Source organism: Bubalus bubalis, chromosome X (genome assembly GCF_019923935.1).
Source record: "Bubalus bubalis isolate 160015118507 breed Murrah chromosome X, NDDB_SH_1, whole genome shotgun sequence".
Taxonomy (NCBI): domain Eukaryota; kingdom Metazoa; phylum Chordata; class Mammalia; order Artiodactyla; family Bovidae; genus Bubalus; species Bubalus bubalis.
The window spans coordinates 20,107,446-20,135,306 of record NC_059181.1 but is presented as its reverse complement, the minus strand read 5'-3'; the positions used below and the strand labels follow the sequence as shown (position 1 = coordinate 20,135,306).

The window sequence follows — 27,861 nt, the reverse complement described above, 5'->3', positions numbered from 1 at the left end:
TCCCAGTTCATGGGGTAATATTATCCATACAGAATTGTACATCTAACATCAGCCACCACCAATAAATCCTCATGTTATTTTAAAACAATGCCTTATGAAATTTCTTAAGATAATTAAGAAAAATAGTCATTCAGTTATTTTTCAAAAGGCTATTTAAATATTTTGTACACAAACCGGCATTTCATTTCATTGTATTCTTTTAAAGACTTAAGCAATCTTTGTATTAGTTCCTCCCACTGACTTGTAAGGTAATTATACATACCACAGTCTGATGATTAACTTGAATCACTTCATCCCCAGCATGGATCTTCTTGCACCGATCTGCAGGTGACTAAATTAAACACAAAGGAAATGGTAAAGAACATAAGTTTTATCAATCATTTCCTCTCTATGGAAACACTACCATAAGTTCACCCCTTTAAATTAGATCAAGAGCTTAATTATAATCTTCATAAAATTAAACTAAAAAAAGTTACTAATATTTGATATTTAATTCAGATGACCATTTTATCTACTACTGCGGGCAAGAATCCCTTAGAAGAAATGGAGTAGCCCTCACAGTCAACAAAAGAGTCCAAAATGTAGTACTTGAGATGCAATCTCAAAAATGACAGAATGATCTCTGTTCGTTTCCATGGCAAACCATTCAGTCACAGTAATCTAAGCCTATGCCCCAACCAGTAATGTTGAAGAAGATGAAGTTGAACGGTTCTATGAAACTCTAATACTTTGGCCACCTGATGTGAAGAACCGACTCATTGGAAAAGACCCTGATGCTGGGAAAGATTGAAGGCATGAGTAGGGGACGACAGAGGATGAGATGGTTACATGGCATCACCAACTTAATGGACCTGAGTTTGAGCAAGCTGCGGGAGTTGGTGATGGACAGGAAAGCCTGGCGTGCTGCAGTCCATGGCGTAGCAGAGAGCAGGACATGACAGAGAGAGTGAACTGACTGAATACTTTGATCTACTATTTGTATTCTATGTAAAACTAATGACAGAAAGTAGGAATGTAAGACAATATATAGATATTTATGTTGTAAAAGACCATTATCTTTCTGAGACCATTAGGGAAAAATAATAATGGCAAACTGTAAACAGGCAACCCTCTCAGTAGTTCTACTGGGCATCTGGTTCAAAAATATATATGTCAAGACATATCTTTTAAAACTTTGGTCTTTTTCATTTAATACAAATAATTCACATTAACTTCAGCAAACAAATATTTTCAAGTACATCTTTATGATCAGCACCAAAGCTTTGTCAACTAATGATTATATCGCTAATTTATTTCGTCATTAATACCATCAATTCTGAATAAATGAGAAAAGCAAATTGAAAGGACAGCCATTAGCTCAAAGTTACATTAATAACATTCTTTTCAGTATCTAACTACAAGAGAATCCTATTTCTAATGTTTCATGCAGCATAATACATTGGCAAAACCACATTAAATAAACTAAAATGCCAACATTTCTACAGGATGTAACAATTTTATCATTTTTCCTCTTTATTCCCCAAAGAGATTAAAAACAAAAACAAACAAGAAAAAAAAACTAGTAACTAATATTGCCAAGTTTTCTGAAGCTTTTAGGAAACTGAGATTTAAGATAGAAATTTCCTAATACTGTAAGAATTTAAAATACTGTACAATTCTTTATTTTTCCCTCTAAATGACTATTAAGTATATTAGACATTTTAATGATAATATGCATATGGGCTTTTGAATATACAGAAAATGTATTTTATGAAAACAATGTATTTGTGTATTTATATGTGTGTTAATTTATCAAACACAACTATAAATACTGTAATACAATTCATTAATATCTATTGAAAGGAAAAGAAGGATGATATGGTGATGGAACTTGCAAAGTAAAATGCTACTTTTAAGACACTGGAATAGGATTTTCTTTAAAAAATATTTATAATAGGCTAGAATTCAATTCCATTTATTGAAGGAGTAACACAGCCCCACAATTAAGAGGGTAGTTTACCTAGGATGTGAACCCAACTCTAAGAATAGTGTCACAACAAGAAAAAAACAAGCATTTATTTCACAGCACCTACCAAATCAGACAAGCCCATGTAACATTTCTGAAAAGTTTGTAAATAGAGCTGTAACTATAGAGTCTGTCCCTGTGCTATTTGGCTTACAACTGATCTTTTTAAACGAGTGTATGAAAAAAAAAATCAAGTCAATGGCTCTAATTCATAATGTAAAAGAGCTTGATAGTTGCTACATAAAATTCAAAGAAACTGAAACAACTTTTTGCACAGGGAAGTGAAAAAGGAAACAATTCATACAAAGTATAGACTTTCAGTGTTAAAATTTATCCTAGAGAGAGTTTATCCAAACTCCTAATTTTACAAAGGAAAAACTAAGAAACTAGGGTACAGCAAAACAAAATAACTTACCCACTTAGTGAGCAGCTTTACTAAGACTCAACACAGATCTAATGATAAATGATTTAGGGTACCAAAAATAGTGAAATACTTTCAAGAAAAAAGAATTAAATGATGAACTAGTAACATATCATTTATATCTGAACTACTCATAGAATCAATCCTTCTTTGGTCACTTATCCATTTATAAAATATTACTAATTAATATAAACAATGCATAGTGCTCAACTTTTTTTTTTTTTACAGACTCCATACAACGTAGAGAGATATGTTTTGATCAATTCTTCAAGATACAGTTAGTTCAAAATAACCACTTCTGTGATTCCTTCCTTGTTTTTATTTGGCAGCATTTACTATTCTTTCCTTTGTCCATCTATGCAAATTTCAGTACCTGTTTACACAGATAAATCTGTACTTGTATGCCTTAGGGGCAGCAAGTTAGTTTAATTTAAAAATGTTTTCAATACCTAGTTTCAAGTCTGGAACACAACAGACATAAAGCAGAGTTTTGCTAAATGAACAAATGATCAAACAAATGATCAGAGGAATGTACACACGAATGACAATGATCAATCAGTGACAAGAGTATAGTTTATAAGTATCTCACTGCATTTAAAAATGTTAAACAGTTGACAATATGCAAATAACATATTCTTGATCTCATTTAACTCATATTTAATAACAATGAGATGCCAGTACAAAACTGCAACTTCAATGTATTTCACCATTCAAAAGAAACTAAGTGAAGTGGAGGGGGAAAAAATCAACAAATGGTTAAATAGGTGAATTAGATGAAATAATGCTGTCTTTTTAAAAAGAAAACGCTGGTAAAATGTTGAGAACAATAATAACTTGAGATTTAACTAATTTCACCTCAGTCTTCTTTGAAGGAACATGCTATAAACGTGATTTGTCAGAATTTATAAAAGAAAAATATTCGAAGCTCAAAACCTGCTTAAGAGAGTGGGATGGAAATCTGGGACAACCAAATACAGAAATAATGACTTATTATGCAACTCAAATCTATTATAGTGATCATGTTAATGTCCAACACAATCATTTAACATTTCTGTAACTCTTTCTTTATAGTACAGTTCAGTTCAGTCACTCAGTCGTGTCCGACTCTTTGCAACCCCATGAATCGCAGCATGCCAGGCCTCCCTGTCCATCAGAGACATTACTTTGCCAACAAAGGTCCGACTAGTCAAGGCTATGGTTTTTCCTGTGGTCAAGTATGGATGTGAGAGTTGGACTGTGAAGAAAGCTGAGCACCAAAGAATTGATGCTTTTGAACTGTGGTGTTGGAGAAGACTCTTGAGAGTCCCTTGGACTGCAAGGAGGTCCAACCAGTCCATTCTGAAGGAGATCAGCCCTGGGTGTTCTTTGGAAGGAATGATGCTAAAGCTGAAACTCCAGTCCTTTGGCCACCTCATGCGAAGAGCTGACTCATTGGAAAAGACTCTGATGCTGGGAGGGATTGGGGGCAGGAGGAAAAGGGGACGACAGAGGATGAGATGGCTGGATGGCATCACTGACTCGATGGACATGAGTTTGAGTGAATTCCGGGAGATGGTACAGTCTTTCATATTTATTATCTTATTTAATTTTCACAACAACCTAGTGAGGTATGCAGTACAGATGATATATTATTTACGATTTATAGTTGAGGATGGAGAAGGAAATGGCAACCCACTCCAGTATTCTTGCCTGGAGAATCCTGTGGACAGAGGAGCCTGGGTGGGTTGTTGTCCATAGGGTCGCACAGAGTTGGACATGACTGAAGCAACTTAGCATGCATGCATGCATGGTTGAGGAAATTAAAGCAGTGAGAGTGTAAATGACTCGTCAGAAATTACACTGCCAACAAAATCAAAATTGGGTGTACAGCTTAGGCCTAGCGACTCTGACCTACTGCTTGCAGTGGAGCATGTGTCAAAACTACCTGTTAAAGGAGAATCTCTTATTAAAAAACAGACTGGTCTCCAGAGCTAATTCAGTAGGTCTGGGGTGGGACAGTCCCAAAGGAAGCTGATGCTGCTGGTCCAGGGATGGACTTCACTGTGAAAACGGGCTGATCTATACTATGCTGCCCCTTCACTGAATAAAGTTCAATTATACTTCAAGTATTCAGGAAACCTGACTTATCTGATGTTTCTTTCTTACACAATTTAAGTTTCCTAATAAAACTACACTATTTGTCAGATGGAGGTGGATTCTTTTAGATGTCACAATAACTTGTCATGAATCAGAAAATACTTAACAAATCTCTGGCTTTGAACACAAAACATCTGATTTACTTCAGATAAATAGCTATTCTCAACCAAAAGAAATGACTGAAATTCTCCCCAAATCAGTGCTTACTAACTCAATATGTCTTTTTAGTTGTATATTTTAATCTGTTTATTTCCTCAGAAGTCAACCGGAATTATGTAAGTGCCATAAGTCGGTTAACAATAAAAGAAAAAACATACTCCAAAATTTGAAATGTTAGAATACTTACATTTTCTGTAGTTCCAGTAATTACATGGAGGCCATCATATGTTGATTTAATATACATACCCTAAAAAAAAAAAAAGACAGCATAGGAAAACAAATGAAAACTGAAGTATTTTCAAGGATATTATAACCTCATTTACAAAACGAATTGCCCTATCAAGTTAAAATTGCCATTGCCCCAGGGATGAATCCATGATTCAATAAGGCTGTCTTTAAACTTTAAGAAATTCCTATCTGAATGTTCTTGCTTCTAAAGTTTGCCTGAAGAAGCCTGTACTCAGCTTAATCAAATGATTACTTGAAAAGTGAACTTATAAAATGCATCATGGTAATTCAATATCCTGAAGAACATAGTTCACTCTCCTCAAAATCCATACTACATGTGCTGTGGCAAAATAAAAGTTACAATGGGAAGTTCAAATATTGGGATATTATTAGTTTATTATACTTGATACATATTACACAATAAAAAGTAGGTTTCTATAGAGCCACTACAGAACTACTGGAGACAGAAGAATGATAAAATATTGTTTATACAAAAATTTTTTTCTGTTCCTCTTTTGTGGTATCCTACATATTCTATCTTAATCTTATTGCTGACGTTTTAATAATTACATCCAATGATCTCTCTATCAATAATTAAGAGGTGGAATTCCCTGGCAGTTCAGTGGTTAGGGCTCCACACTCTGACTGCTGCGGGCCCAGGTTCAATCCCTGGTTGGGGAATTAGATTCCACAAGCTGTACAGTGTGGCCAAAAATAAATAAATATTTAAAATTAAAATCATAATAATATTAATTTAGAGGTAATGTGTGGCACCCCCTCCTCCCAATAAAGAAGAAATTCCGTTTCCATTTAAACAAAGTGATTTCAGAAAAAGCTTCATTAAAGATAAAATATTATCTAGAAATCTTCTAACTATTCAAGAACAAATCAAACCTTTCTTTAAGTTATGCACAGTGACAGGACCCTAAAAGAAAAAATATTACAAGAAAGGATTCACATTTTAAATACTGAAATATTTTTATTTAAATAAATCAGAAAAAAATAGATGATTCTCTGAATGGCCTTTTTTCCTAAGGAATATTCTGTTAGATAAAAAATTTACTGAGTTTTACTTTGAAACTACTTTGCATCTCAACTATTGACTTCAAAAATTAAAAAGTACTAACTTTAAAATAAACCTGAAGCCTGAAATATAAGGGACTTAATAACTAAGAACAATCATTTCAGAAAAAGATGACATTTAAATAATTATGTGTAGACAATTGCAGTGTTAATTTCCTATACCTGGATGTTAATATTTTGATATCTAAATGTACTTGTGTTTTCACTAAAAATAACTAAGAAATAAAAACAAGAAGCAATAAGTTCATGACATGGAATTATTAAGAAGTCTTTGGGTAGGTTTTAATTCAGAAAATTCATTTCAGTAATGTCATATGTCTAAGATGTTGGTATCAGCAGTATGTGAACCGTGAACTTCCTGATGTTCAAGCTGGTTTTAGAAAAGGCAGAGGAACCAGAGATCAGATTCCAACATCCGCTGGATCATGGGAAAAGCAAGAGAGTTCCAGAAAAACATCTATTTCTGCTTTATTGACTATGCCAAAGCCTTTGACTGTGTGGATCACAATAAACTGTGGAAAATTCTGAAAGAGATGGGAATACCAGACCACCTGATCTGCCTCTTGATAAATCTGTATGCAGGTCAGGAAGCAACAGTTAGAACTGGACATGGAACACCAGACTGGTTCCAAATAGGAAAAGGAGTTCGTCAAGGCTGTATATTGTCACCCTGCTCATTTAACTTATATGCAGAGTACATCATGAGAAACGCTGGGCTGGAAGAAACACAAACTGGAATCAAGATTGCCGGGACAAATATCAATAACCTCAGATATGCAGATGACACCACCCTTATGGCAGAAAGTGAAGAGGAACTCAAAAGCCTCTTGATGAAAGTGAAAGTGGACAGTGAAAAAGTTGGCTTAAAGCTCAACATTCAGAAGACGAAGATCATGGCATCTGGCCCCATCACTTCATGGCAAATAGATGGGGAAACAGTGGAAACAGTGTCAGACTTTATTTTTCTGGGTTCCAAAATCACTGCAGATGGTGACTGCAGCCATGAAATTAAAAGACACTTACTCCTTGGAAGGAAAGTTATGACCAACCTAGATAGCATATTCAAAAGCAGAGACATTACTTTGCCAACAAAGGTCCATCTAGTCAAGGCTATGGTTTTTCCAGTGGTCATGTATGGATGTGAGAGTTGGACTGTGAAGAAGGCTGAGCACCGAAGAATTGATGCTTTTGAACTGTGGTGTTGGAGAAGGCTCTTGAGAGTCCCTTGGACTGCAAGGAGATCCAACCAGTCCATTCTGAAGATCAGCCCTGGGATTTCTTTGGAAGGAATGATGCTAAAGCTGAAACTCCAGTCCTTTGGCCACCTCATGCGAAGAGTTGACTCATTGGAAAAGACTCTGATGCCGGGAGGGATTGGGGGCAGGAGGAGAAGGGGATGACAGAGGATGAGATGGCTGGATGGCATCACTGACTCGATGGACGTGAGTGTCAGTGAACTCCGGGAGTTGGTGATGGACAGGGAGGCCTGGCGTGCTGCAATTCATGGGGTCGCAAAGAGTCAGACATGACTAAGCGACTGATCTGATCTGATCTGTTCAGTTCAGAGACTGTTTAAGCCTGGATCTCCTCTTAATGTGAAACAAAATAAACGTAATTTTACAAGATGTTCATTTATCTGTGAATTCTAATGTCTTATATGAAAGTTCATCATTTTATATGAAATACATAACTAACCTCAACAAACATACAAATAGAAATTAATTAAGAAATTGGTTAGTTCTTGGCTATAACCATATGGTAATATTCAACCTTATACAGGTGACAAGTATATAACATACTTTATTTATTTTTTAAATTTTATTTTATTTAACTTTACAATATTGTATTGGTTTTGCCATATATCAAAATGAATCTGCCACAGGTATACATGTGTTCCCCATCCTGAACCCTCCTCCCTCCTCCCTCCCCATACCATCCCTCTGGGTCATCCCAGTGCACCAGCCCCAAGCATCCAGTATCGTGCATCGAACCTGGACTGGCGACTCGTTTCATATATGATATTATACATATTTCAATGCCATTCTCCCAAATCATCCCACCCTCTCCCTTTCCCACAGAGTCTAAAAGACTGTTCTATACATCAGTGTCTCTTTTGCTGTCTCATATACAGGGTTATTGTTACCATCTTTCTAAATTCAATATATATGCGTTAGTATACTGTATTGTGTTTTTCTTTCTGGCTTACTTCACTCTGTATAATAGGCTCCAGTTTCATCCACCTCATTAGAACTGATTCAAATGTATTCTTTTTAATGGCTGAGTAATACTCCATTGTATATATGTACCACTGCTTTCTTATCCATTCATTTGCTGATGGACATCTAGGTTGCTTCCATGTCCTGGCTATTATAAACAGTGCTGCAATGAACATTGGGGTACACGTGTCTCAATTCTGGTTTCCTCAGTGTGTATGCCCAGCAGTGGGATTGCTGGATCATAAGGCAGTTCTATTTCCAGTTTTTTAAGGAATGTCCACACTGTTCTCCATAGTGGCTGTACTAGTTTGCATTCCCACCAACAGTGTAAGAGGGTTCCCTTTTCTCCACACCCTCTCCAGCATTTATTGCTTGTAGACTTTTGGATCGCAGCCATTCTGACTGGCGTGAAATGGTACCTCATAGTGGTTTTGATTTGCATTTCTCTGATAATGAGTGATGTTGAGCATCTTTTCATGTGTTTGTTAGCCATCTGTATGTCTTCTTTGGAGAAATGTCTATTTAGTTCTTTGGCCCATTTTTTGATTGGGTCATTTATTTTTCTGGAATTGAGCTGAACATACTTTATTTAATCCCATTATTTATTGGAAGGTAATACAACAGCTGTAGTCCATGGGGTCGCTAAGAGTCAGACACAACTGAGCGACTTCACTTTCTTTCACTTTAATACAACAGCACTACTTAGAACAGGACAAGATTCTTGCAATCATTATCCTCATGGGAGTTAACTAAATAACATCATATTAATAAAGGATTTTTAAAGTACATTTGTAAGAGCTAAACACTAAATTTTGTTTTAGTTTTTTTACATAGAAGGATTGTGAGAGGATTAAGTGGAAAAAAACAGTGAAATAAAACAATATATCAATATATAACTTGGACATACACAACAATCATCACTCATCATTATCACTATCATCACTAACAGCTACTTGTTACAATCTGCTAAGGATTGTGTTAGTGTTTGACATTTATTTACAATAGTCTGTATGGTACACACTATGATTATCTCTGTTTCAGAAATAAGGAAACTGAGTTACTGATAGACTGGGCAGGTCTGCCAAAGGAGGTGAAGCTGTGTTTCGAGCCCAGATGATATTCTCAACCATGAGGCTCCTAATTTACAGGTTTATTAACAGAAGGGTTGTCCACCTTCACTTTCCTTATTAGAATAGGATATTTGGAAATTGTAGATACTGAGTCAAACATTCACTGTTTAACATCCATTCTAAAAAGATGAAGACCTCTCTAGCACACATATACTAAATTCAATGTGGTTATAAAAGAATAACTGGGTTTGACCTTTTACAAATTTATTTTAATCACCCATCCCTTCTGACAACTGCAAGTAAAAGTTGATTATATTTCTCTCCACACTTCTTTCAACAGTGCATTACTGATTATGAATTAAGGTATTTGACAAGAGCTCTATATAATTTCTTAAATGATTAGGTCATAGAGAAAGTCTAGTCTCCTAAAATAAATATTTAGAAAAGTCATTATATTCATCAGGATAATAAGAACTCATGGAGATAATCTAGTTATGACTCAGGAAATGAAATCTGTATGCAATTACTACACATACCAGGAACTTTTAAAATGGCAACTGTAAGCTAAAGCAAGTTATCAATTAGTTATAGGAATAGAATTTCACCATTATATATAATTAAATGTGTAATTTATATTAAAGCTAATTTTTTCAGATGGACAAAATATATTTTTAAAATGCTTAAATAAATAAGGATCTAGCTATGTATACAGAGTTCAGTTTCAGCAACTTCATAGTTATGAGCAATAAAACAGAAATAAAACATATTTTTAAAATGCCACATAGAATGAAGATATTATGCTTTATGCAACAAACCATTCGTTGTAACTGCTTTTCATAATCAAGACTGACTTCTTCAGCTTTTTAATCTTTCTGGTGGTACTAACGAGGAAAATGGCCAAAAGTCAAGCACAAACAGAAAGTAAGAGAAGAAACGAGTTACTTGGATGAGTTTCAAACTAATCATCTGAATAATAAAGAGTTCATAGAAATACATCTGATCACTTGGTCACCTCTCAGAAAGGGTCAAACAGCAGGAGGACATGTAATTCAAACGGCTCTTTTTCTGGGACTGAGACAAATCTGGTTTTCCATTTCATCAAAATCTTCATTCTTCCTTCCTTTCTTTTTTTTTTAAAGCAATTAATTAATTCTGGAGCTGACTCCAACAGCTCCCTGTCTTCTGTTCAGCTTGCCAAAATGACATTTGCTTCACTGTCTTCAAATGGCGGTTAACCAATGGAGCCAAAGCAACCTCACAGTCAAGTCAATGGATTAAATCATTTTAGGAGCGAGTCCAAGTACCTAAACAGCAAAAGAACTCTCTAACGCAAAGAGGCTTCCCCAAGGTTGCTCCCTAAGCCCTTTCCTCTCTGTTCTTTTCATCTCTTGGCTCTGATCTAGTTTTGATATGTTCCAATAGTTCTCATTTTCCTTCCTTTAACTTTCTGCGAATTATTGTTATTTAAAAGCGTTTTAGAAGCTAGCTTGATATATTTTAACCATTACTAAGCACAATGCCTACTATTCCTTATAATGCTCAGGACTCTCAAAACTAAGAAATCCTAGGACATTTGACTACTTAGGTAGAAAGTTGATGAACAATCTATCTAGTTTATCAGTGCAAGAATAAAGCCCATTACCTTTTACCTATGAGAGATGTTCTGCTTTGAAAGAGGCAGAAGACCATCTGCAGGTGTTTTAAACTGATTAAACTTCATTAAAGCTTGGTATTCTCCCATGTCTTTCTGTTCCTTTCCTTCATTTAAACACTTCTATGGCTAAGCTCTTACTAAATGTCACCCAAATTCTCAAATCTATTTCAAACATGACTGCCTAACTTAAATCAAGTGATTGATTTTTTTTTATCTTTTTTTTAATTTTTTTTATTTTTAAACTTTACATAATTGTATTAGTTTTGCCAAATATCAAAATGAATCTGCCACAGGTATACATGTGTTCCCCATCCTGAACCCTCCTCCCTCCTCCCTCCCCATTCCATCCCTCTGGGTCATCCCAGTGCACCAGCCCCAAGCATCCAGTATCGTGCATCGAACCTGGACTGGCAACTCGTTTCATACATGATATTTAAGTGATTGATTTTTAAAATGATACCTTGAGTAAAGTTATATAAGATTCTTATTTAGTCATCTCCACTTTAACATGAATCATATGAAATGGTTTTACACATAACTCCTTTTATTAATATTCAACATGTTAGCTTTTTCTTTTTGTCCCTTGGAAATATTTTCCCAATGAAATACTGCTGATTACCCTTTTAAATGGATTCCTCTAAGTAGTTCTAATTTTAAAGTCATCCTCCTAAACTTCTCGTACTTCCTTTTAGCCACCCCAAGTTTAACTGTGGGATAAGGGAACAAACTTTGGTAAATTGCACCTCATTTAGATTTACCCGGATTTAATCTCTGCCTCTGTTGTATGTTACCTTAATGTCATACAGGGCAAACTGGTGAGGATCTGTGATACCATTTTCTCATTTGCAAAATGAGAAAATTAATACCTACTCTATAGAGTTGTGAGGATGATACCTGGTAAATGGTAGGTACTCACTTCTTCCTTTTCTCTACCAGCTCTCTTCCAGAATAACTGAACCTGGTTCTTGGCATTTTAAGTTCATGACTATTCCAAAGAGCACATCCAGCTCTACATACTTGAAAATTTAAAAGACCTGTCCAGGGTTATACCATCATTGAAAATAAAAATCAAGGTTTCATCAAGTCCATAAATGAGCAATGTGTTCACTCACTTCACATTGTTATTTTCACCTCATTATTTCAGTGGAAATTAGAGGGAAAAATCAGGCTTTATTCTCAGAACAATACTGTCCTCAGAACTGCAAATTCATAGAGCTACAGGGAGCTTTAAAGAGGATCTAGTCCATCCCTTCCTGCCCCTCACATTCTACAGATGAAAATATCACGGCCAAGGAGGTTTAATTTACTCCCTCACCTCTCCCATATCCCATGCACAGCTCTATTTTATGGAAGTGTTTTGTATCCAGGTTTTCTGTCTTCTAGTCTAATATTACATAGTAGCAGTTCATAATTTCTCACAGTGCAAATCATGCTTAAAGAACTTTCTTTCCTTTAGAACTACTAAAAGGGGAGATTTTAAAGAAAGGAAAATCTTTAATACTACAGGTAGAAAGATGCTTTAAATAAAACTGGATTTTGTAAAACATAACTAAAAGGAAAAGTAAGAATTAAAATCATAAATATTACTTCAAATAAGTTTATAAACATTAAAATAAATTCTAAAACTAATCAAAATATAACAACACTTATAGGTTACAATGATGACATACTTTGGCTATATCTGAGATGCTGATTTCCATCTTTCTGGGAAAATACAGATACAAGCCACAAAAAGACAGGGAACTATGATTACCCAAAAGTAATTTGTTAAGTATCCAGAGAAAAGTTGCTCTACAGAAAACAGGACTTCAAGCCAAAAAAATCACTGGTGACCAATGAAGGCATTGCTCCCAGAAACAGTTATATACATATATATATACACATACTTACGCATACACCACACACACATATTCAATCGAAAAAGGAAGGTCACATAAAAAGTTAAACCTGCACAGGGATCTATAAGAATATATTACCTGAATTACACTGTTAACAGCAGTTTTTAAGATTTCTATTTTCTAAAATATCCTTATTAGTATTCTTGGAAAATTCACCTTTAGGGAGAGTAGAAACACTGTAGCACCAAACTATCATGAAATAGTTGTGTAGTAGGTAAGATGTTCTCCAGTTTCTTGTTTTTTTGTTTTGTTTTGTTTTTCATCTCTCACTTATTAATAGTAATATTATATGCTTTCTTTCTAGAGGCTCATTAAAAGACAAGGTATCCCTTGGGTTAAATTTAGAATCAATACAATCTTTAATCAGGTGAACAAAATATACAAGATTATCTTTATTATGACACAATAAAAAATACATCTCATAGATGTTAGCCTAGTTTTAGTGATATTTACCTGCTTACTCACCCTTAAAAGAAAGAAAAGACGTGAATTATAAAGAATATCAGGTTTATTTAGCATATACAACCTAAGGGAAGAGAGACCTATTAAAACAAACAAACAAAAGCAAAATAAACAAAACACCTATTTGCACCAGCAGGTAACATTGTGGTTTTTATTACAAAATTCTTAAATTTCCTGTAATTCTAAGGAACTTTGATAAGGGTTAAAAATGTAACTAAAGCTAATTTATTTACCAAAGTAAACAGGCTAATTCAGAAATCACTATTTTAAATTTTCTTTCATTTTCTTTTATCTTTATAAAACTTTTTATCATGACTATCTCCCACCACTTCAATTCCTCTAGGGGAAAAAAAAAAAAACAAAACACTATTCACTCTGTTAAAATTAATGGATTCTCATATTTGGGGGCTGCCCACCCATACTATTAGCTGTCTGTTGATGGATGGTAGCTTTGATAAGGAGAAGGCAATGGCACCTCACTCCAGTACTCTTGCTTGGAAAATCCCATGGATGGAGGAGCCTGGTAGGCTGCAGTCCATGGGGTCGCCAAGAGTCGGACACAACTGAGTGACTTCACTTTCACTTTTCACTTTTATGCATTGGAGAAGGAAATGGCAACCCATTCCAGTGTTCTTGCCTGGAGAATCCCAGGGACGGGGGAGCCTGGTGGCTGCCGTCTATGGGGTCACACCGAGTCGGACACGACTGAAATGACTTAGCAGCAGCAGCTTTGATAAATATGGTTTCTCTTACCAGCCCTTCACTTGGTTTGATGTTTGCCAGCTGAATCACTTCAAGGTGGGCAGACTGTGAAACTAGAGGATCTGATGACAGGGATATGATGTGGTCACAGACTCCAGAAAGAGTTTTACACTGAAAACAAACAAACAAAAAATTATGGTCAACACATGTTGTAAATAACATATAAATCACTTTTTATTGTAATATCTTTTACACGGAAAAAGAAAAAATAGAAGGAGGTCCTTGGCATTTTATTTTATAAAATCTGTATTAAAAAGATATTCATTCAGGTTAAGAAATACACACACACAAAACACATCTATATCTAAATTATAAGAACCCACATCAAAATTGGAAGATCTCCTGGAGAAAGAAATGGCAACCCACTGCAATATTCTTGCTTGGAGAATCCCATGGACAGGGGAGCCAGGCGGGCTACAGTCCATGGGATTGCAAAGAATTGGACTCAACTGAAGCAACTTAGCATGAATGCATACATCAAAATATTCAAGAAAGTTATGGTTATGCTTTGTTTCTATTATTTGATTCATCAGATCTAAAATGAAATGATTGTTTCAAAACAATCTTAATAACCTAAACACTTCTTGATAGCAGCCACTGGATGGAAGAGAATCAACAACTTCAAAAACCTTCAAGGTTTTCTACTTCATGATCAGAAAAGTTTAAAAAAAAAAAATCCAGCCAAAATCCAGGGAAAATGAATCTCCCAAATCTGCTTGGTGAACTCCTCTAAAGTTACCTTTCTGTAAAGTTCCCCCTTCCTCCAGGCAAAGTTTGGCACTCTCTCAAACCTGCTTTCTCAAAGTTCTATGAACTGTCCGAAATTGTATAACTTCATTCAGAAGCCCTCTAAGGTTGGGACCATGTTCTACTCATCTCTGACTTCTCTTCCTCCCCTACCCCTGGGAGACAGATCCTAGAACATTTGTTGTTGTTGACTGAAGACACAAAATTATTGCTTAAATTAGGATAAATCTATTCATACCTTCTATCCATTTCCAACATGTTACATTTGTTCTGTGACTACTTCATTACTCTACTTAAGGGAGTCAGTTCACTCAGGGCTCCTTATTTGCTGCATTCTATACATGGTCCATGACCTCCATCTCTGCTTGGTTCAGCTTTCTCACCCCACAGAAACTGCGTGGCTAAATTTCTCCCCCTTACTGCAGCCTTGCCCTTTGCATCTGCTTTTCATGGCTGCACGTTTACTGTGGCTATCAACCCCTAAGGACAGACCGTGGACAGCATGGAAAGCATCAGCTTGGTATGAAGAGATGTAGGCAATCACCACACTGCCAGTTACTTGCTGTGTGTCTGTGAGCAAGTTATCTTATATCCTTGAAGTTCAGTTTACACATGTAAAAAATGAGGTAATAAAAATTACTTTATATATTTTACATGACAAATCAGGATAATGAATATATATTTTAAAAGTCTAATATGGCTTCTACGTTGGTCATAACTTTCCTTCCAAGGAGTAAGCGTCTTTTAATTTCATGGCTGCAGTCACCATCTGCAGTGATTTTGGAGCCCAGAAAAATAAAGTCTGACACTGTTTCCACTGTTTCCCCATCTATTTCCCATGAAGTGATGGGACCAGATGCCATGATCTTCGTTTTCTGAATGTTGAGCTTTAAGCCAACTTTTTCACTCTCCTCTTTCACTTTCATCAAGAAACTTTTTAGTTCCTCTTCACTTTCTGCCATAAGGGTGGTATCATTTGCATATCTGAGGTTACTGATATTTCTCCCAGCAATCTTGATTCCAGCTTGTGCTTCTTCCAGCCCAGCGTTTCTCATGATGTACTCTGCGTATAAGTTAAATAAGCAGGGTGACAATATACAGCCTTGACGTACTCCTTTTCCTATTTGGAACTAGTCTGTTGTTCCATGTCCAGTTCTAACTGTTGCTTCCTGATCGCATATAGGTTTCTCAAGAGGCAGGTCAGGTGGTCTGGTATTCCCATCTCTTCCAGAATTTTCCACAGTTTATTGTGATCCACACAAAGGCTTTGGCATAGTCAATAAAGCAGAAATAGATGTTTTTCTGGAACTCTCTTGCTTTTTCCATTATGGCCAACCTAGACAGCATATTCAGAAGCAGAGACATTACTTTGCCAACAAAGGTCCGTCTAGACAAGGCTATGGTTTTTCCAGTGGTCATGTATGGATGTGAAAGTTGGACTGTGAAGAAAGCTGAGCGCTGAAGAATTGATGCTTTTGAACTGTGGTGTTGGAGAAACTCTTGAGAATCCCTTGGACTGCAAGGAGATCCAACCAGTCCATTCTAAAGGAGATCAGTCCTGAGTGTTCTTTGGAAGGACTGATGCTAAAGCTGAAACTCCAATACTTTGGCCACCTCATGCGAAGAGTTGACTCATTGGAAAAGACTTTTGATGCTGGGAGGCATTGGGGGCAGGAAGAGAAGGGGACGACAGAGGATGAGATGGCTGGATGGCATCACCAACTCAATGGACATGAGTTTGGGTGAACTCCGGGAGTTGGTGATGGACAGGGAAGCCTGGCGTGCTGCAATTCATGGGGTTGCAAAGAGTCGGACACGACTGAGCAACTGAACTGAACTGAACTGGATATGGTTTCTATCCAAAGAAGACATCAAATAAATGTTTATTCTTCCTTTGTTGCTTTCTGTAAGCTCAAAGGGCTGGATTCTCACTCATGGGATGAATTATCTTATTATTCTTAACTCCATGGCCTTGCTAATGATGTTACAATCACCAGTAATCACAGTGAATGGTCATAATGGGAAGTTCAAACCTCTTTACTCTCTCTGATATTCAAGTTTCAATGCTTTCAAGAGATAGAGTGTAGGTATTTACCCTGAAGCTGCTAAGCAAAGTGCCAACAGGAAGACTATCTCTCAGAACTATAGGGAACTGCACAGGGTGAGCGTCATGGGCATATGACTTGTGCACAAGGACCTGCATTTAGTATTACACTCTGCTGGTGCCATTTTGGCATTCTTAATTCTTTTTGAACAAGGAGCTTCATATTTTCACTTTGCACTGGGTCTCACATATTATGTAGCCCATCTTGGGATGGTAGTTTCTGTGTTTTTTGTTTTTTAAATTTCTTTTGAAAATATTCATCAGCAGCCACAAGGAAAAAGACAGAATGGCAGCCCTTTACAAAAATGTCTATGGTTCAAATTGCTACTGTTCGATGGGAAGAAAAGCAACTGGGGCAGATTTAAATCTTTTAATTATTCCTTTCCTTCCTTAAGCGGTTTCATTTTCATTCTTATTTTTTCTCTATCTCAAGTGGCGGGGGGCAGGATGGATAACAATGTTAATATGAAGGGTTTCTATATAGAATACTTGAATTGCATGATAATCTGGAAATAAATAGGAAGGTAAAGAATATATAAAAATGGCTCAACATGTGTGTACTGCAACACTCAAGGCCTCATATAACAGCAATGAGCAACAGTAGCTCTCCTATTCAAGCACTGGAAGCACTCAGAAGTGGAGTAGGAGGAAAAGAAGAAAAACTACATTGTAGGTGTTTTTACAAAAAAAAAATACCAATTAAATCTACAATATTAAGTTGCAAATCATTTTTTCAGATTTCTCTACTGAGTAATTTTATTTGTCAAATGCCTGCTATGTTCTAGGTCTGCTGGAAATATGAAAGATGAGTAAAACATTGACTTTACTAGCAAAGCTATCAGGATTTAACAGATTAAAAACTTTGGAAAAAATAATAGACTTAGAAAAGAAACTTGGCTAGAACCTTGCTCCCTGTTTGAGAGATAATGTACTAGAATCTTTATATTGTAGCATTTGGCACTTGGTTCAATAAGCCAATTAGAAAGGATACAAAATGGCTTGGTTTCATATGCTAATTCTACACTCATTACTGTATCATACATCAAGCCACTGCAGGAAGCCACATTAAGGGTACTACAGTAAAGTTCCAAGGAAGTTATTTTTATTTGTTTACTTATTTACTGAATTTGAAGTAGGGTTTAGAACTTCTTTTTCTTTTTTTAAATAATTTTAAGGGTCATTTTCCACTTACAGTTATTATAAAATATTGGCTAGATTTCCCATGTTGTACCACACATCCTTGAGCCTAGTTTACACCTAACAGTTCGTATCTCCCACTCTCCACCCCTAGATTTCTCTTCCCTCCCCCAGTGGTAACCACTACTTTGTTCTCTATATATCTGTTATTTGGTTTCTTTTTTGTTATATTCAGTAGTGTGAATGAAAAAATACTGTCTGCCATATCCGCAAACAAAGGATGCAGAGGCCACCAAGCCCTTAGCCACTGCAGCCACCCTCAAAGGTGCACCCCGAGGAGACTGAGGATGGGAAAGAAGAGGGTGCTGGCTACGGTGTGTATCAAAAGAATTAATTTCAGTGAGCCCAGACTCCTGCATCTTCCCATACATGGGCAAGTACTAATTTCGTTAACTTGAGATGTTTGGTTTTCTTTAATTAACAGCGATCTTTTGATGTTCCCTAGTCCTTGTTGCAAAAACCCATATATACCCTGGTTACTCCCTAACCTCTTGGGAGCTGTCCCTCAGAACTATTTGAGAGGCTGCCTATAGGACCTGAGTTCTCAGACAGTCCACCGAATAAAACAGAATTCTCAACTCTTAGGTTTTGCATTTTATTCAGTTGACACTAGTTTGTTGTAGATTTTAGATTCCACATGTAAGTGACATCTAAAGTATTTGTCTTTCTCCATCTGACTTATGTCACTTAGCATGATGCCCTACACGTTCTTGTAAAAAGTTAATTTTTCCCTTCAGTGAAATTGTAATATTATGCCATCATATTAACACACGGTATTATCTATTGCTACCTAATAGTGTATCCCAGAGAAAGAAAATTAACTATAATATACTAAGAAAATACATTCTTTATTATTGAAAGTTAACATCAACACTACAGAGCACCTACCATGTATCCTGCACAACGCTAAATACCTCATTATCTCGTGCATCTTTTTAACAACTTTCTGAAGTAGTTATTATTATAGTCAGTTTAGCAGATGAGAAAGCAAGGCTAAATAAAGTCACTGTCTTGGCAACAAAACAATCTGACTTCTTAATCATTATGCTTACCATCTCTTCAATCCTTAAATCTCCATTTGTTGCTGATTAGTTTCATTTTTTTATTGTTTAAAATCTATGTTAGTATTAAAGGGATATTATATAACATGTTTAAACTACATAGTATAATGAAATATAAGGTGTGCCTACAAGTGTTCTTGCAATTTATAATGCAGTTTAGCTAAGAACTAGTAGACTTGGGAGTATGAAAGCGCAGCTCTCTGGGAAAACTTGCAATTTTAGCAACAAAAAAGACAACTCTATTCTAGTTAGAAGATAAGTGGTAGCCACTTGCATAAAGGAGATTCTTTCACTATTTTTGAAATATTTATATCAAAGAACTTTAAATTGTTTATCTTTAGTTCTAAAAAATAGAAACAATTTTTGAAATTTTAAATTAAAGCCTAGTAAAATAATATGTCTTTAGTATAAAGGAAACATAAAATGGCAATGAGTATTATAACTGATCCTCTGGATTCTGTTTATACTACCCAAAATGGCGAGAAAAGATTAGTGACTGAATAACAGTTAACAGACATGGCTAGCTAGGATTTAAGAAACTTAAAACAGAAGAGTGTCATGGGCTGGATTTAATGGTTTTGTCATTTTTGTCCTCTCCAGTTATTTATATAAATTTCAAATCTGAATTAATATAATCATAGAGTATATTTTCAGGAAGAAATGGCACCTTTTCATCTTTTATCCTATATACATAGTATATTTTATATAGGTTTGCGTATAGTGTATGGCTGGTTCACCCAAATCTAAAAGTTCCTAGGGGAAAAAAATATCAGAACATAGCACGTTTAGTATAAAACAGTGGTTTTTAAAAAGTCATAAAAGCAACATTTCAGTCACTGTGAAGATTCAAAAAGCAGCAATCTTACAATAATATACTAACCAATAACAGAGCATTATTTCAGTATCTCTGATGAGCATTCTTTCATTATCACTGAACCTGTCAGACACTTTTTAGATTAATACGTGTAATAAACTATAGTATTTTTAAAAGGAAATGGAGAAAGCATTCTAAGTGCAAACAACAGCGAATAGGGAAGGAGTAGGTAAAAAGTTTTAAGTCAGCCTCTTAGCCTGGGAGCACATTCAGCCAGACATGATTAAGCTACTTAAAGGATTTTTATTTATGTTTTTCTAAATAAATAGAATACTGGATAGTTATTCTTCTGAGTATATTGGAGGAAATGAATGGAAATTATCTTTAGATTTAAAAATAAGAAATTCATTTGACATAGAAAAGAACCTCAGGTTCAGAAGTTTAACAAAAGGATTTATACAGGGAAATTTCTACTTTCAGGTATACACATATATAAAAGGGACAACAGTGTAAAACTAAGATAAAATGAGGAAACAATAAACAGATGAATATGCATTTTAAGATGGGAAAAATGATGTGAAAGCTACAATTAAAGGACAGCAAAAATAATTCAGGTTTCTTATCAATAATATGGAAAACAATAACAAAAGTTTAGTTTTGATAAATAATATATACATATTAAAAGTTATTGATATATAAATAATATTTCAACTAAAATAGTCTAGAGAACAGAGCATATTTTTGTTTGGTTTATATATTATTATACCTCAGTATTATAACGGAGAAGGCAATGGCACCCCACTCCAGTACTCTTGCCTGGAAAATCCCATGGACGGAGGAGCCTGGTATGTTGCAGTCCATGGGGTCACGAAGAGTTGGATACGACTGAGCGACTTCACTTTCACTTTTCACTTTCATGCATTGGAGAAGGAAATGGCAACCCACTCCAGTGTTCTTGCCTGGAGAATCCCAGGGACGGGGAGCCTGGTGGGCTGCCGTCTATGGGGTCACACAGAATCGGACATGACTGAAGCAACTTAGCAGCAGTATTATAAATCATGTAACTGCCAATTTAGGATATTTCCAATATAATTGGTAAACGAGAGGCTTTATTTTTATAAAATAGTACAAATTTAGTCCAATATTAAATAGTGAAAACTCTAAATTATATAAGCTTCATTCAGAAATACAGTGTTTATAGTACTTGCCAGATCTATGCTGAGTTAGCAATTGTGCACTTACAATGGCTCCCTAAACCTACTCTGGGCTTCCCAGGTGGCACTAGTGGTCAAGATCCTGCCTGTCAATGCAAGAGACTTCAAAGATGCAGCTTTGATCCCTGGGTCGGGAAGATCCCTTGGAGGAGGGAATGGCAAACCACTCCAGTACTCTTGCTTGGAGAATCCCATGGACAGAGGAGCCTGGTAGGTCACAAAGTCCATAGGGTCGCAAAGAGTTGGATATGACCAAAGTGACTTAGCACACACCAACCTACTCTACAGCACAGGGAACTCTACTCAATATTTTATAATAACGTAAATAGGAAAAGAATCTGAAAAAGAATAGATATATGTATAACTGAATCACTTTGCTATACACCTGAAATTAATACATTGTAAATCAACTATGAAGTGAAGTGAAAGTTGCTCAGTCATGTCTGATTCTTTGCGACCCGATGGACTATACTGTTGATGGAATTCTCTAGGTATCCCGCACTGCAGGTGGATTCTTTACCAGTTGAGCCACAAGGGAAGCCCATAAATCAACTATACTCTAATATAGAATAAAAATTAAAACAGGAGTGAACAATTCATTTAAATTGATATTAAAAAGTATTAATTACATACACATTCCCCAACATAGGAAGAATTTCTTACTCATATGAGTAAAAAGAACTGCGCGAGAAATCTTTTTTAAACTTTAAAAACGAATACAATAGAATAGAATTTCAATTTTAAACCAATATAAAAATTATATTTGTATATAACAAAGATTAAGAGTCTCCAAGAGCTTCAGAAAGCAACTGTATTTGCAAATAAATAATAAAGATCATATGAACTTTGTTCCAAAAAGACCTAGAAAACTCTCCAATCCCTTTAGGTTTCAAACTCTGATGGTGGGGGAAAAGCACAACAAAACTATTGGCAAAATGTAAAGAAATCACCACCACCACTGCTTTATTAAGCCATTCATTCATTCAAAAAGCACTGAGTATCTGTTACATGATTTAAATGTCACTGCTACGCTTAAGGATTTCTCAAACTGAGACAGTGTTTCTGGTGATGTATTTGGCTTGTTCTTAGTATCACTGACATTAACCATGCTGTCCTTGTGTTCCTGATGACAGAGAAGGAATAACACTTTAAAATAATAATCATCGAAGAATGATGAGGTCAGTACCAAACAGTGAGAAAACATCAGTCCCAAACGTACCCCTACTTTGATGAGCAAGAAGTGGATCCATGATACTTCCAACTTACTTCCAACTACTTTCATGAGGCATCCTGTTGTTATTTAGTCATTAAGTCGTCTGTCTGATTCTTTGCAACCTCATGAATTGCAGCATGAGAGGCTTCCTTGTCCTCCACTGTCTCCTGGAGTTTGCTCAAACTCATATTCATTGAATCGATGATGCCATCCAATCACCTCATCCTCTGTTTCCCACTTCTCATCCTGCCCTCAAATCTTTCCAGCATTAGGGGCTTTTCTAATGAGTTGGCCCTTTGCATCAGGTGGCCAAAGTATAGCAGCTTCAGCATCAGTACAACTACTTTCCTGAGGCATCCTGGTCTGAATTAAAGCTGGGACATGAACCTCCATTGCTCTTTTGTTTTCTGATAGGGAAACAGTCAGATGGAAACCAGAACTGAATCTGGGAAAATCTCCATCCTATTTACCTCCTCTCTCAGAGGCAGGAAGTAGAGCCAACAGGCTTATAGGGAGTTCCCAGGCAGATGAGAGGGGTACTCATTAGAATGTACACTACTTTCCAGGCTAAAGATTAACAAGAGTCTGGAAATACCAGTGGTTCAAGCAAGATGTAGGTTATTAGGAAGATGATTTCATTTTATTTCAGAGTCAAATAGCAAGAGTGAAACAGTTCATTATGTTTGGATGAGCTTCTGGAAAATACAGGTACTATATATACAGTTTATGGACAAATGGGGAACAAATAGCAGAGACCTGGGAGCAATGTCTTTACTTTTAGTAGAGAAGTTCAAAGTTGCCATATGTGATTTTATGGAGAAAAGAGTTAATCACATTGTACCAGTTATTAGTTCACGGGCTCTCAGCTCCAATTCACCCTTCAGTGTTTTCTCTAGGAATAGGCAGGACCTTTGTGCTCTACAGTAAGGACAATGTTAAGTTTGTATCAGTAGAGGGTGCTGGAGGGATAGGGAAAGGAGAGGGAGGCTTTTCTTCTTTCCTTTGTGCAGTGTTTTGTTTTATTTGCTTCTGGTACAAAGTCCATTAGCAGAAGTGTGAGGGGACATCCATGATGCCCAGACTATGTAGTCCCTCAGTGACCTCATAGCCTCAGTGTGGGCTCACTGACCACCATGCTGTAGCCCTGTCAGCGTCACACGCACAGCAGCAGCTTCCCACTCCCTCTGTGAGGACTCCTACCAGCGTCACTTGCCTGTGTCCTGGAAGGTTGTTTCCTGCTTGTCTGGACCAGCTCTGGTTAGGCAACGCGGTGAAGCTGCAATGTGATTGTTCTAACGAGCTCTGACCCTCAGCGTGGAGGAACGGTGTCCACTTACAAGCTGTCCTTCCTTGGGTACTCTGTCTTAGTCCTAGGGCATGCTTTAGTGGTATTCTTCCACCACAGTTTAATAATTATTTAGATTAAACTTCCCTTGTTTAAGCTACTGTGTAATTTCTGTTCCAGGTGGATTCAATTATCTTTTTGACGAAATCTTTACATTTACAGTGACAATAACTATAGTTTTTTTAAAAAACATAGTGTCTTTGATCACATAAAGAATGATCTTAGATTAAGACAGTCCTTCAATCATCTCTTTATGTGGCCATATTGTTTTTTACTGAGTTTGTGAGTCACCAAAGATTTATGGCATTCAGATCTTTGAAATCAAACACACTCCACTACCCCAACTTAATCTGAAAGGCTAATTTAGTTTGTTCATAGCTAGTAAGTGCCAGAATGGGGTCAGGACATAAAATCTTTTTAACTCTCAAATTGCTGCTCTTTCTACTACATTATTTGGCCTCACTTGACTTAACAACTGAAACAAATACTCTTTGATAAAGAGGAGTGTACATTCAGAGTCAATCTGAATATGAAAGGATTTTACAATGCATAATGCATTCAGCAAATGTGACATTAGCAAAAACATCCATAAATATACCAACTTACATACTGTGTATCCAAATCATAAAGACAAACTAAAAAGACACTGAATACAAATAATTTTATTTTTTATGTGTGGTCACATTCCCATTAGTATATACACATTTTTTTTTTTTTGCCCCATAAAAGACTAATAATATCTTCTAACTCCATCATATTCTAACTAGATTTCTTCATTCCTACATGGGACATCAGCTGTGGAGAATTTAATTTTATAGTTAAAATAATTTATAAAGCACCAAAGTGCCAAAAGCTGAAGATAATCTAATACAACACTCAAGAAATCAATGCCTATTTCAGTAATAGAGTTAATGTGCTTTTTTAGGGTGACCACAAAGATAGTGAAGTGGGCCAAAATGGAAGGGTCACATTAACTTTCAAAATAAAGAAGGATCTTAATGCTTTCTATCTACAAAACCAGTATTAGAATTCATGTTTTAATGAGATTGACCATAAATTGTATGTTTAAATGCTCCAGTTACAACCACAATGTCAACCATACAAGAACATTCAGTTTGCAATGGCTCAGGATCACAGATTTAAGAGAATTAAGAGATTAAGAGAAGAATCTATAATTGGGAAAGCTGCCATTTTACAGCATCAGGGACCCAATATAAAACTATTTTTATAAAGTCATTAGACTGTCACTGTTTTGAAGAAATCTCTAAAAATAAAATATTAATACGATGACTTTTATCTTATTATGGAGCATGCTGCTGCACTAGTACTGACATCTGCAAGGTTTGGGGAGATTAGGAGGAAACCATGCTTAGATAAATGACATGCTATAGATGGTAGGGCAAAGTCTAAAATGAGCTTTTAATTTTCTCTTCCAGGCTCTTCTCTTAACCTAACTTTTGGTTCTATTCAGTTTTAGCCATTTCTAGTCTAGATAGCAGAGAAGGGACAGTAATATCACTTCAAATGGAGTTTAGAGGTAAACAATGCATAAATTTAAAGGAAGGAATAAAATATACACGAAATATTTGTGAAATAAAACAAATAGTTAACAGACCAAAATAAGCCTAATTCATGATCAAACTTAAATAAGAAATGAAAAAAAAAAATTTAGCTTGGAGAGAAAAGAGAGGAGAGAAAAGAGACAGCATTCATAACAATGCCCTGTAAACTGTAAAGTACTATACAATGAAAAGATAGTGTTAACATTAAAATGATAAATAGGCATTTACTTTATTTATTCCTCTCATCTTTATAAAAAAGATGGGTGCAATAAAATGTTAGTGCAAAGCAAGTGCGATATGTAAGGCCACACTTCTGGTTAATGTAAAAGGTGTATTTGAGCTCAGTACAATCTGATTTAAACAATGTGACTTTAACAATCAATGCCTGGCCTGGGATTTTCGTGAGTTTATCAAAGCTGACATGTGTTCCCAGCTCACCAAGGAGAGCAGCAGAGCTGTGACAAGCAAAATAGGTCTGCTAAAGCACAGTGGCTGAAATGGCTTCTCAGGAATACTCTCCAGTTTTATAGATTGTAGTGAAAGGTGGGAGTGAGGAGAAAGTAGGGCACAAAACTGAAGAGATTTCCAGATTCCCTGCAACTGATTTACTGTATGAAACAAGGATTTGTGCAGAGAAAAACAGATGGGCTCCAACATACCAGGGAATGTGTGCCTAGGGACAAAGCCTCACTGAGAGGTAAAGATCAAATCAAGAGAGTGAAATAAATTACTCTTTATCATCAGGTGACAATCACTCAGATATATAGTACACCAATACCTGCATTTCCTTTTGTCCTTTATGGTTGCACTCTGCTATCTATATCACTATATTTAATGGCAAAATTCCAAGGAAATCCAAGCTGTCCCATCTCCTTTTATTCAGTCTCACTGAATAAAAGATAGCTCTGTCTACCACTGAAACCAACCAATGCTCTTTTCTACCCAGCTTTTTGGTCTTCAGAGTCTATTACTTTATCATTTTAAATAGAAACAACTCTCTCCAATTTTAAGGATAAAAAGGTGAACAGGAAATCTAGGCAAAGGGTTGTCCAAATCACTTTTGACAATCTCACAACATAGAGAATAAAATTATCCATTAAAGGCCATCTGGATTATAAACATAATAAATATTTACTTAATTATAAAAGTAACACTAACTGAAGAAACTTGGGATGATGTTTGAAAGAAAAAACAAACAAAAATCAGCTATTATTTTATCAAATAAATAAGCAAATATTAATAAAGAATATTTTCTATTTCAAATAAAGAATTTTTTATTTCAATTTTTAATGGTAATTTATTCTGTGTGTATAATGCTTTTAGTCTGGATTTTAGTTAACATTATCATTTAGACTCTTTCCATGAATATTGTCAAAAGATATTTTTGATATATTCATAAAATTTAAGGAAAATTTATTCATAAATCATATATTCACAAATACAACTTCAAATAGTATGAATAAATATTTCATCCTTTGAATGCACCATAGTGTACTGAAGCATTAACCTATTATTGCACATTTTTCATTATTACATATAATGCTGCTATAAACACTTTCCATAGAAAATGCTATTGTGTTTTAGAATTTATTTTTAGACTAGACTCTGTATAGGAATACAGACTCTGGGGCCAGAATGCCTGAGTTAAAATTCTGTCTTAAATCCATTCCAACTATGTCACTTAGGGAAAGCTGTCTAACCTCTTAGTGCTTCAGTTTCCTCAACTGTAAAATAGAGATGACACTAATAATAACCATCTCATAAGGTTGCTATGAGGATTAAAGGAGTTAGTTTATACAGAGCATTTAAAATAGTGCCTGAGGCATATTTTAAACACTACATAAATGTTAGTATTAATGTTTTTGAGTCTTAAAATTAACTAAAAAAGGTTTTATGAACTTACATGCCTAGAGGCAAGGTATATCCATTCTCATTACATCAGATTCTAAGTACCATTTGGATATTTGTAGTGTGCTACTATATAAATTTGTGCATCCATGTTTACGAATCTACAGATGAAAATTTGTATTTCATTAGTTTTACAGGAAATCCTTGTTTTCTGAGGATAACTGCCACTGGAAAGTAATGGTAGTCTTTGTGGTTTAATTTAGAAAGAACAGAGCTTGTCTCTTTAAAACGTAAGTTCAATGATATTTGTATTATTTTTTGATTTATCATTAAAAATTTTCATTTAAAAATAATAGTTAGAACTCATACACTTTTTTATTCCTCACCATCTGTTGACTTAAAGTATGTATTCCTCCCAAATTCACGTACTGAAACCTAGTCCCCAATATGATGGTATCTGGACGTGGAGGCTTTGAGAGGTAATTAGATGATTGGTTTGGAGCCCTCTTGAATGGGACTAGAGTCTTTACAAAAGAAACTCCAGAGAATTCCCTTGCCTCTACCACTATGTGAGGATCCTCTATGAATCAGGAAACAGACCCTCACTAGATACTAAATCTGCTGGTACCCTGATCCTGGATTGCCCAGTCTCCAGAAGAGTG

General features: G+C 35.7%; 1 protein-coding gene across 5 annotated transcripts in view; it reads right to left on the bottom strand.

Annotated features, from left to right (window-relative positions):
* The window catches only part of CNKSR2 (connector enhancer of kinase suppressor of Ras 2), a 284,401-nt gene that overhangs the window by 142,686 nt on the left and 113,854 nt on the right, over window positions 1-27,861 (bottom strand). For all 5 annotated transcript variants that reach the window (XM_006048929.4, XM_006048925.4, XM_006048926.4 and 2 more), the window contains exons 6-8: window positions 14,086-14,205; window positions 4,909-4,968; window positions 263-331 (exon numbers count right to left, since the gene is read on the bottom strand). In XM_006048929.4, the coding sequence (XP_006048991.1) occupies window positions 263-331; window positions 4,909-4,968; window positions 14,086-14,205 (249 nt within the window). The remainder of the gene's footprint in view (window positions 1-262; window positions 332-4,908; window positions 4,969-14,085; window positions 14,206-27,861) is intronic.